The 18759-nt window shown below is 36.4% G+C and overlaps 2 protein-coding genes across 4 annotated transcripts; one reads left to right on the forward strand and one right to left on the reverse strand.

The window, feature by feature from the left end:
• Positions 1 to 3533: 3533 nt before the first annotated feature.
• On the forward strand, positions 3534 to 12125 carry LOC113692212 (topless-related protein 4). 2 transcript variants are annotated; one of them, XM_027210581.2, is made up of 26 exons: positions 3534 to 3716; positions 4082 to 4192; positions 4670 to 4849; positions 4965 to 5078; positions 5181 to 5339; positions 5424 to 5610; positions 5695 to 5818; positions 6029 to 6144; positions 6449 to 6617; positions 6750 to 6859; positions 6996 to 7065; positions 7177 to 7250; positions 7511 to 7606; positions 7695 to 7790; positions 8440 to 8567; positions 8721 to 8955; positions 9037 to 9201; positions 9298 to 9390; positions 9575 to 9721; positions 9896 to 10006; positions 10087 to 10266; positions 10370 to 10498; positions 10598 to 10693; positions 10969 to 11157; positions 11371 to 11537; positions 11622 to 12125. In XM_027210581.2, the coding sequence occupies exons 2-26, from the start codon at positions 4113 to 4115 to the stop codon at positions 11815 to 11817; spliced, it is 3411 nt and encodes a 1136-aa protein (XP_027066382.2). In that variant the 5' UTR covers positions 3534 to 3716; positions 4082 to 4112; the 3' UTR covers positions 11818 to 12125. The 2 variants fall into 2 exon arrangements, with proteins under 2 accessions (XP_027066382.2, XP_027066383.2); XM_027210582.2 differs by having other exon boundaries at positions 3576 to 3716; positions 6032 to 6144.
• Positions 12126 to 14059: 1934 nt separating this feature from the next.
• LOC113691419 (BRAP2 RING ZnF UBP domain-containing protein 1-like) lies at positions 14060 to 18591 on the reverse strand. Of its 2 annotated transcripts, XM_027209544.2 has the most exons (11): positions 18120 to 18585; positions 17364 to 17472; positions 17152 to 17266; positions 16913 to 17010; positions 16486 to 16592; positions 16120 to 16369; positions 15806 to 15859; positions 15098 to 15241; positions 14711 to 14775; positions 14486 to 14540; positions 14060 to 14401 (listed from the first exon to the last, which is right to left on the reverse strand). In XM_027209544.2, exons 1-11 carry the CDS (start codon positions 18467 to 18469, stop codon positions 14243 to 14245), a joined length of 1506 nt encoding a protein of 501 aa, XP_027065345.1. In that variant the 5' UTR covers positions 18470 to 18585; the 3' UTR covers positions 14060 to 14242. The 2 variants fall into 2 exon arrangements, 1 of the variants encoding a protein (XP_027065345.1); XR_003448701.2 differs by lacking the exon at positions 14060 to 14401 and having other exon boundaries at positions 14509 to 14540; positions 14711 to 14802; positions 18120 to 18591.
• Between the last annotated feature and the right edge of the window lie 168 nt (positions 18592 to 18759).

Here is an 18759-nt window from a genome sequence, read left to right on the forward strand (position 1 = left end):
ACGTGACCTCTCTTTGACTTTTTTGTCACCTAATTTCTTATATTTGCAACTTGAAAATCAAGGCCCATAAATACACTCTTGGCGGTACAGTCTTAGCTTGGTTTTGTTTTGTTCTGTTCGACAAGTGCTTGATACACATGACTTAAGAAGGGTTTCAAGTTTTTTTCTTTTTTAATGAAAAACTTATACGTTTTGTCTGGGTTGCATTTTTTTGCCTGAATTTTTTGTAGAAAGATTACTGTAGCCATTTGATACATGCGAGATAAAAAAAGTGATTGAAAAATATATTCACGAAAAACGTAACAATTTTTATTTAAAAAATTACAATCCAAACACACCCTTTAATCTTTCTCGTGCAGGAAGTGTGGCGTGCATTTAAACTCGTTAGTATAGTTGGAATTTTTATGTACTCAATAACTTCTAGGCGTTTTCCCTCGCTGTTTTTAGTAAATAAATATTAGCAAAAGAGTCATAGCTGTTGTTGTACAGATAGGCTGCTGATCATAGAGAGTACATATGATGGAGTATTTGTTTATGGTGTATGCTTAGTTGATTGATCAGTGAAGGTATATAACTTGCGGAAAAGAAATCATTTAGACACCTATTCCATAGAAAAGCTATCTTTCTAAATAGTGAGAGTTTTCGTTAATTTCAAATTTTAGACGCGTGGATTAATTGCATCGGTGATGCCAAACTTTTTTTATTTTGGGGGTTAAATCTCACATCATAAATAAATAAATAAATAAAATTTCTCGTCCATCAATTTCTCCTACAGATTTGTCCGAAAAAGGAACAGTACAAATTGCTGCCTAGTGGCTTCTCTCGTGGAAATTGTTAACCGCATGCGAAGTTGTAGCGGAGCACATTCACTTGTTGTATACAGTACAGTACACGCGATTTTCATGCACAATCTGATGCGCGCACAGTAATAAAAGCCACCTGTTTGTGACCGGAGAGACGGGCTGAAACGCACAAACTCAATGATCAAAGATTCCTATTTTGAAACCAACTCCGAACATAGGAGTTGGTCACCACTGTATATAGTGGGGTGGGAGGTCAATGGTTCAAACCTTGCTTTCCATCAATGTGTCTCAATATGAGGAGTGCTCTAAATTTTGAAGATCATGTATAGTCGCGCATGGCCGTACACTTAAAAATAGAAAATCCAATTACTTGTGTAAAAAATATGTTTTCAGTTCACGATTGTTTGTTTGTTTGTTGCTTTCGGTAATATTTTACATGATAAATTTAAACTTAAAATTCAAATCATGCGCGCATATTCATAATTATTAGTGTAAGAGAAAAAAAAAATAATCCCACTGCGTCAGTTAGGGATGGCAATGGGGGCGGGTGCCCGATCCGCGGGGTGCTCACGGGGCGGGGACGGGGGGGAATTTTTTCCCTCCGCTTAGAAACGGGGTGGGGGTATACTCCCCCGCCCCGCCACCCGCAAAAAAAAAAAAATATATATATATATATATATATATAAATGACTATATATTATATGTAAGTTAATTAGTTATAAACTTATGATAATGATATTATTAGTTAGATGTATTATATAATGTATATTAGTTTATGTAATATAATTGATATTATCAATTATATGAATAATTATACATGTCTACTAATAGAATTTATTAATTAGTTATACTAAATTTACTAATACATTTATACTAAATTTCTAATTACACTTAATAGAATAACACTTTTTCTCAAAAAAAAAAGCACAAACACAATGATGAATTAGTGATTGCATTTGTACTAAAAGTGAAAATTTGACTATTTTAGTTATATTTATTTCATCATATTGGATTGTATTCAAATAACTTCTGTTTAATTGTTTTTATGAGTTTCAATTGTAAAATTACAATGAATAATAATTTGGTGATGTGTTGATATTTTAGTACTTGATTATTTATTAAAACTTAATTATAATAAAACCGCAAAAAAAAAAAATATATATATATATATATATAAATGACTATATATTATATGTAAGTTAATTAGTTATAAACTTATGATAATGATATTATTAGTTAGATGTATTATATAATGTATATTAGTTTATGTAATATAATTGATATTATCAATTATATGAATAATTATACATGTCTACTAATAGAATTTATTAATTAGTTATACTAAATTTACTAATACATTTATACTAAATTTCTAATTACACTTAATAGAATAACACTTTTTCTCAAAAAAAAAAGCACAAACACAATGATGAATTAGTGATTGCATTTGTACTAAAAGTGAAAATTTGACTATTTTAGTTATATTTATTTCATCATATTGGATTGTATTCAAATAACTTCTGTTTAATTGTTTTTATGAGTTTCAATTGTAAAATTACAATGAATAATAATTTGGTGATGTGTTGATATTTTAGTACTTGATTATTTATTAAAACTTAATTATAATAAAATTATATAATAAAATTTTATTAACCCCGCGGGTGCCCCCGCGGGGGAAGCGGGGCGGGGGGGCAGGGCGGGGGGAACGGGAGGCGGGGGACGAGGCGGGGGATGGGGAGGAACTAATAGGCAACGGGGCGGGGGACGAGGGAGGGGTCCCCCACCCCAACCCCGCCCCGTTGCCATCCCTAGCGTTAGTGCATGAATAAATGAAAAGGTTAGCTCTTATGAATGTAACAGTAGAATAGTTGAAAGTTAATAACTAATAATAGTAGTGCATAAGGGCATCTCCAACTGGAGTATAATGGGTGGGTTCGTGTAATATCCATTACATGCATCATTCTAATTATGCAGGTAAAAGGGGGTGTCACCCATTACAAAATTTAGCAGTCAGACAAAATTTTGCCCAGCAAACTTGAAGGTTATAAAATTTTGCCCAGCATTCTGTTTAATGTTCTGCATAATTATTTTTTAAAAATAACAATATATTATTTTTGAGAGAAAGAAAAAGATATGTTGTTCAAACTTAGATATTAATAATATTTTTTTAGAAAATAAAAAATTCAAAAGGTAAAATATTTAATGAATGTTAATACTTTTTTTAAAGTATTATTAAAGTAAATATTTGATTTAATTGTGAACTCATGCTATTACACATTGTAGAGTATAAACTATTATGAGTGAAAATATAATAAAAGAGAAGAAAGTGAAATACTGACGTGGCACGTGGGTCTAAAAAATGTTACAATGCCCTAAGATAAGAGTGCGGTACGAGTGTTGATTGCGGGCGCATGGAGTCTTCATGTGGATTCCCGCAGTGGTTCATCTCCCAACTCTCCATCGGAAACCCCGCAAATCCAGCCGAATATAAATCCATTTTAGACGTGTTGAAAAAAGGGCAGGTAAAAGCGCCCTCAATTATCAAGTGACTTGTATAAGCAGAGTCGCGGTCCAGATATAAGCACACCAGCCTATCAAGGCGCCTCTCTCTGCCCTCTGTTGAAATGTAAAAACTTATCATCTCGCACTATTTATTTTGTCTGATACAGGGCAACTTCATTTGCCTCCTCTTCACATCTTCTCATCTCTCTTTCTCTCTCTCACTCGCTCACTCACAGATTGATTTCTCCCTCCTTAGAATCCCAAAAAAGAATTAGTTTTTAGAGAGAGAAAGTGTGTATTTCTAGATAGAGAAGGTTTAGTAACCCCAAATATCAAAAGTACGTCTCTCTTTCTCTCTCTCTCTCTACGCAAAACCCTCCGATCTGTTTCTTTCTCTCTCATTCTTTCAAGGTACTCTCTTCTCTTCTCTTCTCTTCTCCTCTGTCTCTGTGTGTGTCTGTATATATATGTTATACGTGCAGACATGTGTGTATATATATATATAAACAGATAAATTCATATATGGAGACATGTAAGCTATACATGCATATTTATATACGCGTATGTTGGGATTTTAGGTTTTTTGGCAGTTGGGATTTTTTTGATGGCGGTTGTGAAATTTTAGTAAATTTTATTGATCTATGAGGGTTAAGTTTTTCTTTTCCCATAGATTAATTGTTATGTTGGTTTAATTTTTATTTAATCCTTTCGGCTTTTTTAAGGTTTAAGATTGATTAGTTGTTCACTTTTGGGGGTTAATTCAATTATTTTTGCAGCTGCCCCTGGGGGGAGTGAAGGGAAGCGAGTATGTCGTCCCTGAGCAGGGAGCTGGTGTTTTTGATACTCCAATTTTTGGATGAAGAGAAATTCAAGGATACTGTTCATAGGTAGGGTTTTAATTTCCTCCCTCCCCTCTTCAAAAAAGCTCTTGCTTTTATTTGACCCTGAAATGTTTAATTCATTTTCATTTTCCTTTTGGCTATTCTTTATAATTTTCGACTGACTGAAGGACAAGAAAATGAAAATAAGAAAGGAGTTTTGCATTGTTTTGGATCTAAGTGTATCCAACTCTTGGCTTCACTAGTCAGCATTAGACCAGTTGGTTAGCTTCATGGACTGCAGAAATTTGTCATTTTCCAGATATCAGTAAATGCTCAATTGTCCTGTAAAGTTGGTTTGGAAATGCAATTATTGCCGTCTGAATTTGGGAATGAATTGGTTCGCTTGTTTATTTCTTAGAAACGATGGACAAGTCTTGTGATGCTTAGTTAGTTTGTTTTGCAAATGAGGTGGCTTACTTGGAATTTGGTGCACTTCTATTTTGTTGGTCTTTTGTTAATTTTTGGCTGATTGATGTGGCAAAGGTTGGAGCAAGAATCTGGATTTTTCTTTAATATGAGACATTTTGAAGAAATGGTGACGAATGGTGACTGGGATGAGGTGGAGAAGTATTTATCTGGGTTCACTAAGGTGGATGACAACAGATACTCCATGAAAATCTTTTTTGAGATAAGAAAGCAGAAGTATCTTGAAGCATTGGATAGGTTTGTTCTTCCTCTTTATGTGTTTTTAATATTACATTGTTTTGTTTTCACTGCAATCTTTGTCTCAAGTGACTGTTGAGATTTTGGATTGATGAGCTCTTCATCTTGAATTCAGGAAGGACCGTGCTAAAGCTGTTGATATTCTCGTGAAGGACTTAAAAGTCTTTTCGGCTTTTAATGAAGACCTTTTTAAAGAAATAACGCAACTTCTGACGCTTGAGAATTTTAGGTAAAGGATGAACGTTTTGGTCATCAACTAATGTCATTGCTAGTATTGCATTTTTAAAATTTTTTTATTTGCACGTTTTAACACAAATCTACTATCTCATAGGGATAATGAACAACTATCTAAGTATGGTGATACTAAGTCTGCCAGGGGAATAATGCTTACCGAACTTAAGAAGTTGATTGAAGCGAATCCTTTATTTCGTGATAAGTTAACTTTTCCTACACTGAAGAACTCAAGGTTACGGACACTAATTAACCAGAGGTTTGTTTCTTAAGAATTGCTACCATAGAAGCTTACTTTCATTTTTGATTTATTTTTCTTGCTTGACATTTAGTATTTTTGCAGCTTGAATTGGCAGCATCAACTTTGCAAGAATCCGAAGCCTAATCCTGATATAAAAACCCTTTTTGTTGACCATTCTTGTGGGCCATCACAGCCAAATGGGGCACGTGCTCCATCACCTGTGACTAATCCACTAATGGGAGCTGTTCCTAAGCCTGGTGCTTTCCCTCCTTTGGGTACTGCTCATGGTGTAAGTATATTTGAAATGGAAACATTGTTTGATCTTAGATTTTTCAAGGCGTACATTGCTTGACTTATAATTTTGTTTCTCAAGCCATTTCAGCCGACACCAGCACCTATGCCTACATCTATTGCAGGATGGATGGCTAATCCTTCACCTGTTCCGCATCCTTCAGCGTCTGCAGGGCCAATTGGTTTTAATCCACCCAATAATCCAGGTGGTTAAACTTTGAATTGGTTTCTGGTAATATGATGCAAATGATAGTTAATTGGTGGGGTTGTGCCTGAGTTATGCTCAACTTTGTATGTATTTTGAAATTTCTAATTACTGAGTGTTTCTGTGATGAATTTGCCTCTTTCCCATTTTTTATTTATTTTCTGGCAGCATCTGATGCCTTTTGTCTTTTTCGATGGACTGAATTTTGCAGCAGCTCTGCTTAAGCGTCCTAGGACTCCCCCTGCAAATAATCCAGCTATGGACTATCAAACTGCTGACTCTGACCATGTATTGAAGAGATCAAGGCCTTTTGGAATATCAGATGAGGTATGTAATTATTGTTTCTTTCCAGTATTCAATTGGGTTGCATTGACTACTGGCTCTATTTCAAGAAATTTCCTGCTAATTGGTTTTTCTATGTATTCTTCATTTCATGCCTCAAACATCCAACTCTGTGTTTAAAGTTGGATTTGTGGCTTGATTATTTTTCTTGGTCAGTCCGTTCAAAGTTTGCAGTACTATTTATTGGTCATGAGAGGATGAAATTAAGAAATTGTAAACATCATTTTTCTGTGTGTTTACCTGGTTTTTATGTTTAGATTCTGAGTAGTTAAAACTGCTAATTTTGCAGGCAAATAACATGCCTGTCAACATCTTGCCAGTTGGATTTAGTGGTCAGAGTCATGGTCAGAGTTCATACTCATCAGATGACTTGCCTAAGGCTGTTGTTCTGAGTTTAAATCAAGGCTCAGCCGTCAAGAGCATGGATTTTCATCCAGTGCAACAAATTTTACTACTTGGTTAGTCCTCCCTATCTAGGTTTTTGTTTGTTAGGGAAAGTTACAATTCTTGTAATACTTCTGGTACCATGTTGGATGTGGTATTGCCTGTCCATTTCTTTTTGATACTGATATTTTGTCGCTTTGTTTCAGTCGGAACAAACACAGGAGAGGTGATGGTTTGGGAGCTAGCTAGTAGGGAGAGGCTTGCTCACAGAAGTTTCAAGGTGTGGGACCTAGGAGCTTGTTCAATGGCTCTACAGGTTTGGTTTTTAGATATGATATACGAAGTGTTTCTGGAATTAGATATATCTTTATCCCTCTATTTGCTTTCTGTGCCAATAAAAATATATTGTGTTTCTTTAAAGTGACGATGTATTATTTGGTGTTAATGTCTAGACATCTTTGGCAAGTGATTACACTGCATCAGTTAATCGTGTCATATGGAGCCCTGATGGCACTCTTTTTGGTACGAAGATGATGATACTTTCTTGTATATCTCTCTGGTTGAGTTTGCAAATTTTACATTAAGATTGCATAGTGAGCATGAATATACTAACATTTTTGTTTGCTAACTTAGGTGTTGCATACTCGAAGCACATTGTACACATATACTCCTACCATGGAGCTGACGATTTAAGAAATCACCTTGAGGTCCTTGCTCTGCATATTTCTCATGTCTTTTTTTTTTAGATTGTACCTTTGTATGTATGTGTTTATAATGATATTTATTTGGTTGTGCTGAACTTTGCTTTAATTTTTGAGAAATATTATATTTCATTTGGTGGTTGGAACTTAATTTTATAATGATATTTATTTGGACATGCATACCTTCACTTTAATTTTCGTGAAATATTATATTAATTTGGTGGCTGGAACTTGACACTAAGATCCTGACCTTTTCTTTCCCCCAGATTGAAGCGCATGTTGGTAGTGTCAATGATCTGGCCTTCTCATATCCTAACAAACAACTTTGCATTGTTACATGCGGGGAGGATAAACTTATTAAGGTTTTATTTTGAATCACCTTGTTCTTTGCTCTCTATTACCGAAAAAGGACATGCATGACTTGTGTTCTTTTGGCTTTACTTTTAACAGGTTTGGGATGCAGTTACTGGGAACAAGCAGTACACATTTGAAGGCCATGAAGCCCCTGTATATTCTATATGCCCACATCACAAAGAAAGCATTCAGGTATAGACTCCCCTCTGCACCACCCCCCCAACCCAAAGGGATATATAATGATGGTAGCTTGCTTGGATTGTACATTATTTTTGCCTTTTTTTCCTTGTCGTATGTAGAGCATCAAACTGTGGCTTCTAAAACCGCATAGATTTCCAAGTAATTGGTGGATTTAAGTTTCATTTTTAATTTTCTCTTGATTGTTTAGTACAAAACCCTAGAAGTACATCTTTCCCAGAAAAGAAAGGAATAAAAAAATGTGCTGCAACTGAAAAAGCGTCTAAAGAATAGATTTTTATGTCCTTTAGCCTCTTCCTTTTTGAGCTCTTTTTTCAAAAGTGTCTTTTGCACAAAACTCCAGAATCAACATGCTCTATTAACTTGTGGTGAAACAAATTGTTGATGATAAAAGTAATGTATGAATTTCAATATGCAGATTTATTCTTGAACACATAATTCCTCTTTACCCAGCTGGGATTGTCATGGGGGCATAAGGAAACCAGAGTGACATTGACAATTTTTTTAAACTATCCTTTTCAAGGATGACCATACTTTGCATCAAGGAGAACATTTTGAGAATAGAAACATGTCGTTCCCGATTTTAGTTATATATGCTCTTACTTGGTTGTTTTGACATTGTTCTGTTGTCTTCTAAAACCAGTTCATCTTCTCAACTGCAACTGATGGAAAAATAAAGGCTTGGTTGTACGATAACATAGGTTCAAGAGTTGATTACGATGCACCGGGGCATTCATCCACGACTATGGCATACAGTGCTGATGGAACAAGGTTGACTAAAAACTCTTGAATTCCACAATTTCTTTTCCATCTCTGATTGTTTCCATGAGTTTGTTTGCGTTATTTTTTTTACACTATAAGTACTTTTTTTCAACTCCACTGGATGGGGCTAAATTTTATTCTGTATGGTGCAATAATGTATAGGTTGTTCTCTTGCGGGACTAACAAAGAAGGTGAGTCATACCTTGTGGAGTGGAATGAAAGTGAAGGTGCAGTAAAACGGACATATATTGGTCTAGGGAAGCGAGCTTCTGGGATTGTGCAATTTGATACTACCAAGAATAGATTCTTGGCTGCGGGTGATGAGTTCATCATCAAATTTTGGGATATGGATAATGTTAACTCATTAACCAGCACTGATGCAGATGGTGGACTACCGGTAATTCTGATTATGCACAAGTATAAACCTTCATAATTTTGGATTTTTCAGCTAATTTAATAATCTTGGATTTCTGCTTAGGCTTCTCCTTGTATTCGATTCAATAAGGAAGGAATTTTGTTGGCCGTCTCAACAAATGAGAATGGCATTAAAATCCTGGCAAATGGAGATGGTCTTAAGCTACTTAGAAGTATGGAAAATCGTCCATTTGATGCTTCTAGGGTCCCCTCTGCTTCTATCGTGAAGGTTGATGGATCCCTTCCTCCCCACTAAAAGAAAGAACAAGAATTTTTTTGTTTGTCAAACATGAATTTCTCACTTAATTGTTTCATCTTTCGACAGCCTCCGCCTTTGGGAACATTTGCTGCTGGTAGTGCAGCTGTTGGGTCCAGTATTGTGGAGAGAGTTGCTCCAATTGCAGCCATGGTTTCAATGGTGAGTATTGCTGTATGAAATTTAGCATGGAGTCTATGCTGTTGCTCTATAATTGATCTGTTTTACTTGTGGAATGGAAGGCTACTTCATTCTGCAACAGAGATTAAATTATTCACTAGATAGGTGATAGATTATCTGGATTTTGCATTTAGTCATTGAATCTTTTGCTTGTAACTTCCTCCAGAATGGTGACACTCGAAATTTGGGTGATGTGAAGCCCAGAATAGCGGATGAGTCTGCAGACAAATCTAGAATATGGAAAATGACGGAGATCAATGAACCATCACAGTGTCGCTCTCTGAGGTTGCCAGATAGTTTGACAGCAATGAGGGTGGGCCCTCTCCCTCTCTCTCTCTCTCTCTCTCTCTCGTGTACATCTGGCACAAAACTTTTGAGCTCCCATCTTGGGCTGTCTTGCACAAGCACCTTTCTGGAGTTTGTTAAGTATTTTGATGTCTTAACAAAATTATGATGAAGTACTCTTTTGTTCCTCTTGACAATTCAGGTTTCAAGATTGATATACACAAACTCAGGGCTTGCTATATTGGCATTAGCTGCCAACGCTGTTCACAAACTCTGGAAGTGGCCAAGAAATGACCGCAACCCAACTGGAAAGGTGCTGGCTTACTCTAATGGATAAACTCGTTTATTTTGAAGACGTCAATTTATATTTTCCAATAATGTATGCTCTAATAGGCAACTGCTGGTGTTGTGCCACAACTATGGCAACCTGCTAGTGGAATATTGATGACCAATGATATTAGTGACACAAATCCTGAAGATGCTGTTCCATGCTTTGCTCTCTCGAAGAATGACTCCTATGTTATGTCTGCTTCTGGAGGGAAAATTTCTTTATTTAATATGATGACTTTTAAGGTAAGTGCCTCATGTAACTCCTCTTCCAGTAAATGGCCTCGTAAGTGTTAAGCTCAGAGCTCTGGCAAAGTGATCTTATTATGGTCCTGCTGTTTGCTTGCAGACTATGACAACCTTCATGGCACCTCCACCTGCTGCAACATTTTTGGCTTTCCACCCACAAGATAACAATATTATTGCTATAGGCATGGAGGACTCTTCCATCCAAATATACAATGTTCGGGTTGATGAGGTCGTTTTAGTTTACACCAACACCTTTAAGACAGAAAGTCTCTGATTCAAAACTGTTGAACATGCAAAAAACTAAATGTTCTGCTTGGCATTGGCACAGGTCAAAACCAAGCTCAAAGGACATCAGAAAAGAATTACAGGCCTTGCTTTCTCAAATGCTTTTAATGTGCTGGTATCTTCAGGAGCAGATTCTCAGGTAATGCTGCCTATGTTGCTAGGGAACTGGATAATTCTGGATAGATAAGCTATAACATATCAAAGCAGTATTTCCCCTTTAGCCATTTTCTTACGCTTTAGGAATGATATATATGCTGACACCAGCAGGTTAGGGACCAGACAAAGGCTGATCTCATTGTAGAAATGTTGGAATTTACAGAATTTTGTATCCATGTTTTAGCTTGATGACCTTTTCTGTTTTCTATAGACTATTTCACAGCTATTTCGCGTGGTGATGTTCTTCTGTTGTTGCAGCTATGTGTTTGGAGCACTGATGCATGGGAGAAGCAAACAAGTAAATATTTGCAGATCCCAGCTGGGCGAGCTGCTGCCCCACTTGCTGATACCCGTGTTCAATTTCACCAAGATCACACACATTTACTAGCAGTCCACGAAACACAAATAGCCATATATGAGGCACCAAAACTGGAATGCCTTAAGCAGGTCCAGCATCTGAATTTAAAATTCAGTTACTAAATAAAGCTTTCTTCCAATTTTTATTGCAATATTACTTGCTTATTCTTGTACATATTGTCCTTATTTCTCAGATATTTATATCTATATTTTCATCCTAGAAGTTTGTTCAACAAAATTGGTTTGACAAGGATATACATTTTTCCAGCAGCTTCTAATGTTTCAATTGTTGTCATTATATAGTGGGTACCTCGAGAAGCAAGTGGCCCCATCACACATGCCACTTATTCTTGCGATAGTCAGTCAATTTATGTCAGTTTCGAAGATGGAAGCGTAGGTGTTCTTACTGCTTCAAGTCTTCGATTGAGATGTCGAATAAATCCAGCTGCATACCTGCCTACCAACCCGAAGTCAGTGTCACTATCACCAGAAAATAGTTTAATGAATTGGTTCTTGACTTGATTTTCTCTGATCATCCATATATTGTTTTGCAGTTTACGGGTCCATCCTCTGGTCATTGCTGCTCACCCATCTGAACCTAACCAGTTTGCACTGGGCCTAACAGACGGTGGAATCCATGTGTTTGAGCCATTAGAATCCGAGGGCAAGTGGGGAACCTTACCTCCAATTGAAAACGGTACTGGGCCTAGTACTTCTGGAGCAGCTAGTTCAGATCAACCACAGAGGTAGCATCCAATGAGCATCACCATTCGACAACTGTATCTATTGCATTTTAGTGATATGCTGTGTTCCTTTTGGTTTTATTCGCCAAGCAGGAGGATCAACATTAGATAAGGTAGTTTGTAGGATATCACTCTTTGTTTTGTAGATTAGTCAGGAAAAGCAGAAGCAATTTCATTCTAATGCCAACAGTTTGTTGTTTAATTCCCTTGCTTCCACCAGATAGTATTGATCCATGATGTAAATTAAGGTTTGTGAAGGAGATTGGGAGGCTTATGCTAAGGTAACAGTAAATGAAGAATGGGCTTAATAGTTAACTGCCCCCCCTCCCTCCCTCTGTGTGTGATTTTTGTGTTCTAGGTTTGTTAGGCCATGTTTCAATTTTGTTATTTTTTAGGGAACAGCTTTGCGGTTTTTTTCATTTGATATTTTGATGTATCTGCCAATTGTTATACAGCTACAATTATCTTGTGGCGCCGATACAAGTTTGCTCAAAACTGGCATGGCTTCTTATCTCTCTCTCCTCTCTGCCCACCTCTCCTTTTTTAAAAAAAAAAAAAATTGGACAAAAAGAAAATCATCCCCTTTGCCTTGTACCGTACCCAGAATTAGGGATGGCAATTGGAGCGGGTACCGCGAGCACCCGCCCCACGAGGGGTTAATGGGGAGGGGGGGGGGGACTTTTTCCTCCTGCTTAGAAACGGGGTGGGAGTGGGGGGTGTACCTCCGTCCCATCCCCCGCCCCGCCACCCACTTTAAAAAAATAAATATATAAAATATATATGTATATAATTATATATAATATATAATTTAATTAGTTACAAATTTATGATAATGATATTATTAGTTATATGTATTATATAATGTCTATTAGTGTATATAATATAATTGATATTATTAATTATACTAATAATTATATATGTGTACTCATATAAATTATTAATTGGTTATACTAAATTTATTAATACATTTATATTAAATCCTTAATTAAACTTAATACAATAATATTTTTTTCTTAAAAAAAGCACAAGCACAATAATGAATTAGTGATTATATTTGTGTAAAATGTGAAAACTTGACTACTTTATTTATATTTATTTCATCATGTTGGATTGTATTCAAATAATTTTTATTTGATTGTTTTTATAAGTTTCAATTATAAAATTACAATGAATAATAATTTGATGATGTATTGATATTTTAGTATTTAATTATTTGTTAAAATTTAATCATAATAAAATTATATAACAAATTTTTATTAGCTCCATGAGGACACCTGCCGGAAAAGCGGGGCAGGGCGGGAACGGGGGACTGGGGATGGGGCGGGGGGAGTTTGTAGGCAGCGAGGCAGACCCCTCCCCCATCCTCCGCCCAGTTGCCATCCCTACCCAGAATTAACAGAAAAACTCAGAGAAGTAAAACGGTCACAGTTAGACCGCCTCGGGATTTTGAACGTTTGCTTAGTCAAGTCCATTGGCTATGAGGCCTAAGTGTAGTGTCTTTAACAAAAATAAATAAATAATATAGTACGAATCCTCAAACTCCACAAGGTAATGCGATAAAGGGCACATGTTCTTTGACCATGTCAAGAATTGCCTTTGCATTCTAACTAATCTGACATGGCTTTTTATTACATCGGAGATTAAATAGAGAAAAAAAAAAAGGGAAGGTATTTTGCTACTCAGAATCAGCTCATTGATAATTTGTTTTGTTTACTTTGGATTTTCACTTGTAGCTCAGCGGAAGGCTTGGTCCAGTGATGGTCTAAAAATAGTTGGTAAAAAACTACACTTTGACTACTCAAAATACTTGAAACTACAGAAATTTCTGAGTTTGGAACAAAATTTGAAACCAAAAATACTCTGTGAGTTCAGAACGTCAGAGGACCTTAAAGTGGGCCAATGAGGCTGTACTCGAGATGAGAAGACGCTGGCTAATTGCCGTGATGCACAATATCCTCCAACAACTCAGGCAAATCTACCAGCAGTACAGGCATGCATTGGAGGAAGCCCTATTTGTAATTGATTCAAGCATTCTGCAGTTTCCTTCACAATGCAAGACAACAAGTACTACATCTTAACACGGCTCAGAAGACCACAGTCAATTGAAGAAAGCTAGGGCTTTATAATGTTTGTTATCCTTGGCTATTTAATGCCTCCAATAAGGTCTTCAAACAGCTCATTATTTTTCCCTAGTCCTTTATCTAAACATTTAAGCATAAAAACATAAAAGTTTTTTTGAAGAATTGGGCTCACCAACAATAAACATATATTACCAACATACAACTATTTACAGAGAATTACATATCATAGGAGATACAAAATAACTCCCCTCAACACAAATTTCATTTTTATCCGTCAATATAGTTGATACAGTAAGGTCGTCAAGACCATAAATACCTGAAGTTCTAATGTTAGAAAAAAATTGTTGTCCTCTAACCCCTTCGTCTACCTGACTTTGCTCGCCTTTTTGGATTACCTGACGATGGGCAAGTTGCCTCCACCGGTAGAAGAGTTCCACCTTTAACACCTTCTCGATCAGTCATTTTAGCAATTTTTTTCTGGGCCTCAAGATATACTTTTAAATCTCTAATCTGCAGTCAAAAATTAAACATGATGATTTAGTAGCAAGAACTTTGAGATGATTACAACATATTCATGATAACAAGAACAAATACCTGTTCTTTCAGATCCAATACCATTTCATCTTTAGATTTGAGAGTTAAACTACTCCTGAAATGCACGAGAAATTAGACAATTAGATCAACATAAAACACCATCAACTGTGCAGGAATCCATGTAACTGCACCATTACATGCAACAGCTAAAATGGAGTCATAAAATATGTACAAAAAGAAATGGAAGAAGAAATATAAATATGAAAAGATAATTCAAGACCGTACATTGCCTCAATATCCTTGTACTTCTGCTGTAGTAGTTCCTGTTTTTTCATGAGTTCTTGGTTCCTCTGACAACATTACGAGTTTCATATTAGCTACAAAACATGGCAATAGAAGAATTGCATCAAATAAAATTAGGAAAAACACGTCATCATCAGAAATATAATGTTTTAAGCCAAACTTGAATGCACATACATATTGAATACTCAAAAAATCAATAAACATGAAAAAAACTAAGTCGACGGGAGGTATGCATGGGTAGGGTGACAAATGCCATAATTGCTACACGTTGCACCGGAAAGAACCTGGTGGACTGGATTTGCCCTTTTTATGGTTACTAAAGGGAGGTCAGAAAAGAGAGAGAGGACAGGTTGAGAGTAAAAAGATCACCTCAGAAATAGCTTTCTTTTCCTCTGTATACCTCTCCAATCTATATTGCAAATCGTGCATCCTTGAAAATAAAGTCTTCTCCACTGCTTTGGAAATGGTGCTATCTTGGCTATTTTTGGCTTCAGCAAGCAGAGATTCATAATGCTGCAAACATGGCAAAAAAGGAATTAAATTTGTAATTCAATTTAAGAGAATTTTCTTGTATGGCGCATTATCTCATAAAATTTAGTCCTAAGGAACTTCAATATGGACGATTTCTCCATTCACTTAGAAATTTTAAGCATTCTAAATACTCAAGAAGATAAGTTATTATTAAACAAAAGAGGTTGATTTACAAATGTGGACAACCTCAATCTGACAGAAGTCACAAAGACAAACCATACACCCGAGGATCCTGCTTCTGTAGACTTGGAAAAAAGCAAGGTGACTGCCAAGGTCAAAATGCAGCAAATTTCCACTTATCCATATTCTAACATCTAAAGTGAGAAACTCAAATTTTAAAAAATTCAGCGATTATTGCTGCCATGCAAATTTTCCAATGTTACATGCTTCAATCCCACTGCATTTTAACTGATTAACAAGAAGCTTACCAACTTTACATGGCCAGAGAATGCAGAACACCAAACATATCATGAAAATCAAGATTTGACCTTTAGAATGCAGAACACCAAATATATCATGAAAATCAAGATTTGAGCTTTAGCTTACTTGTCTCTGGATCTCCAGCTGACTTGCAAGAAGATGGTTGTATTCATCAACAGTCTGTAGTCATGAATGTTAGATCAGACTAACTTGGTGCAACACAACATTAAATAAGGGAAATAATACAACTAGCCTGCCAATCTACACCAAGTTTACAATTGAAAACCTTCAAAACCTAATGACAGATGAAGTTCCATTATCTTATAAAACTTAAAAGTTGAAAGGGAACCAGAAACATGAAGAATCCTGAATTCGAAATATATTCAAACACAAAGGATCTAAGTTCTATGCTCAAGAAGTTCCTGGGAAACAAAGTTTACCGTTTCAACTTTGCTGCTAAAAAGTACTCCGTCCAGTCCTGAATCCTCCTCATACCCACATGTACCACATTCTCCTTCGTTTGAAATGCAGTGAGAATTCATGACACCAGATTTTCCGTCAGCTTTTGACTGGTTTAATCGGTGAACATATTTGTCCCCCACATAATCCCAAATTTGTTGCGTTTCTAATTTTAAGGAGTAGTTATGCTCTGTGTCTCTCGAATGTCTAACAGCGTGCCCCTTTTCATACCTATGTATGACAGAAGCTATTCAATTAGATACAGTATGAATTTACATTAAAGTAAAGATCATAGTTTTAAAGGTAGGGCTTGGAATAAAGCAAAATAACTACAAGAATTGTTTCACCTTGCACATCCTACAAAACCACAAATCAGACAGACCCAAAGGTTTTCCAATGTTTCACAAACAGCACAAGTTGGTTTCTCATCCTGCTGCTGACAAAGTCGGCAAACCTGCACATAAAAATGGCACCTCCATAAAAAAAAATTAGCACACTGTATGACATTAGCTGACAAAGCACTAAGGTCCAACTTAATGAAAAGTACAGTCCACCAAGCAAGACTAAATGTGTAGGGTGACTGAAAACAAAGTAGTACAGTAAGGAACATGACTTATGAGGAGATGGAGGTGAAAGGAATTAGATATATCCAAGATAGAAAATTTTAAGCAATGGACCATGCATGCAAGAAAGAAGTCAGCATTCTACTTTACAGGAAACTCCACCATGTGGATGGAGGAATAGGACGAACAAAAGGTTGTTAGACAAACTAACCTGACAGGACAAATAAGTCCATTTCGAATCACAAGAACAATAAAATGAATGGTCACATAGTGTACTCTGAATTCCACTTGTGTCCTGGTCCAATCTCTCTTCAGAAAAAAGTAAATATAATTACAATCATATTTTCTGCTTTGCACCATATCAAAATTTAAATCCTAAAATTTAGCATGAGAATAATGAATAACTTAGATATTAAACCAACAGATACATAAAGCAGCATGGCAACTAACCAAGACAAATAGGACAAGTTGGCAACTCAGTGAAACCCGGGGGTGGAGTACTAGCAATTTCTGCTACTTCAGTATACTCAACTGAATGAGTAAAGTATATATGACATACTTCAGCCTGAAAATTCAACCGGATAATTCAATGATTACTGTCCAGATATTGACATACCCCATAAAACACGTTCATAGGTAAAAAGGTAAGAAGGGTGAAGTACCTCAGAGGGTCTAAACCTTTTCCCATTGAAACTGCAATAAAACCCATCAGCAGCTAATTGATTTGCCAAACTGATGAGTACGCTATATCTATCCTCCACTGCATCATTCCTGCAATATACTCTAGTCAATACAAAAATATAAATGCACCCAACATGTATAACATTTTGATATTAATAATTTGCATCTCACATTTTGGAAACAACTTGGTAACATTCAAGTTTTCCTGACTAGACAATAACATTCCTACAAAGTTCAAGTGCTATTTCAACAGGCAAAATATATCTCCTCTCAAATTCCTAGAAACGCCTATATTAATACCTTTGAAAGATATGCACAGTACCTGTCAAAACATATGCCTTACTAAATTCTTAATCTTGTGAATAACTTCGAAGTTTTCTGCCAACAAATAAAGAGCATGGTGGACAAAGTGCTATGCATGCTACATGAATCTAGTATTGGTGCTAGAATGTGTATTACTAAAGAAAGGCCAAAATAATGCTACGATTTCGCTATCATAACAACGTTAATTTGCTATTCGGCTTATTTCCTAATAAATCCCAAATTGTCTATTAAAACGATAATCCGGCATTCTTAGAATGTGTACTGCTTTTAAAAAAAAAAACAAACAAAACGATGCCAGGGAAATATAAAGTCTACGTTAACTTGCTCCTCGGCGTATATTTTGATAAAATCGTCGTTGTGAAATTGTCCATTAAAGAATAAGAAAACAATAGAGTTTAGCTTAAAAAGAGTACCTAACGAAAAGGATCTCTAGGAAGTGATCAACGTGGGTGCCGCAAAAGAGAAGGAAGTCATCGGAAGACAGGTAATTTGGGACAGCGACGATGAAGATCTGGGTGGTGCGGGCCGAAGGGTTTGCAATTGTGGTGGACGGGGTGGGAGGGGTACTGTTAGGGTTGGCAGCAGTGGAAGAGACGGAGGGCGGGAGAAGTTGGCGGAAGAGGTGAGCGATGCCTCTGAGTTCCTGAGAGTTTAGAGAGTTACAAGCGTCGCTGGCAGTTCTATTAGGGCCGTGAGTGGCGGAGGTGACGGTAATCGGAAGACGTTGGGGAGAGTCGACGGAGTGAATTTGCAGGGTGAACATTTTTTTATTTTGTAAATACTAAATAAATAAAAGTGAGAGGGAGAGAGCGGGAGAGAATTAATTTGGGTGATAGGTTGTGACTTTTTTTCGTGATTCAATTGTTACTCTAGGTGTAAAATCGTTCGTGGTAAGATGGATGGACAAACGCGATCCTCCCGGCTTTAATTAGTCCTTTCACGCCTTTTGGTGCAATTGATGCGTTTGGCGGTGGGAGGCAAATGCGACACTTACCGTGGTTTGACTTAAAAAAATCCAGACAGACAGGCGCGTGTAATGTACTATCTGGTCCC

Source organism: Coffea arabica, chromosome 6c (assembly GCF_036785885.1).
Source record: "Coffea arabica cultivar ET-39 chromosome 6c, Coffea Arabica ET-39 HiFi, whole genome shotgun sequence".
Taxonomy (NCBI): Eukaryota; Viridiplantae; Streptophyta; class Magnoliopsida; order Gentianales; family Rubiaceae; genus Coffea; species Coffea arabica.

Excerpts from the sequence above, each read along its gene's own strand:
- LOC113692212 (XM_027210581.2), top strand. The coding sequence starts at position 4,113 with ATGTCGTCCCTGAGCAGGGAGCTGGTGTTTTTGATACTCCAATTTTTG. Across the intron at positions 9,202-9,297 it reads CCTCTGCTTCTATCGTGAAG|CCTCCGCCTTTGGGAACATT; the intron begins GTTGATGGATCC and ends ATCTTTCGACAG. Across the intron at positions 10,499-10,597 it reads ACAATGTTCGGGTTGATGAG|GTCAAAACCAAGCTCAAAGG; the intron begins GTCGTTTTAGTT and ends GCATTGGCACAG.
- LOC113691419 (XM_027209544.2), bottom strand. The coding sequence starts at position 18,469 with ATGTTCACCCTGCAAATTCACTCCGTCGACTCTCCCCAACGTCTTCCG. Across the intron at positions 17,267-17,363 it reads AAAGGTTTAGACCCTCTGAG|GCTGAAGTATGTCATATATA; the intron begins GTACTTCACCCT and ends TTGAATTTTCAG. Across the intron at positions 17,011-17,151 it reads AACTTGTCCTATTTGTCTTG|AGAGATTGGACCAGGACACA; the intron begins GTTAGTTGCCAT and ends TTTTTTCTGAAG.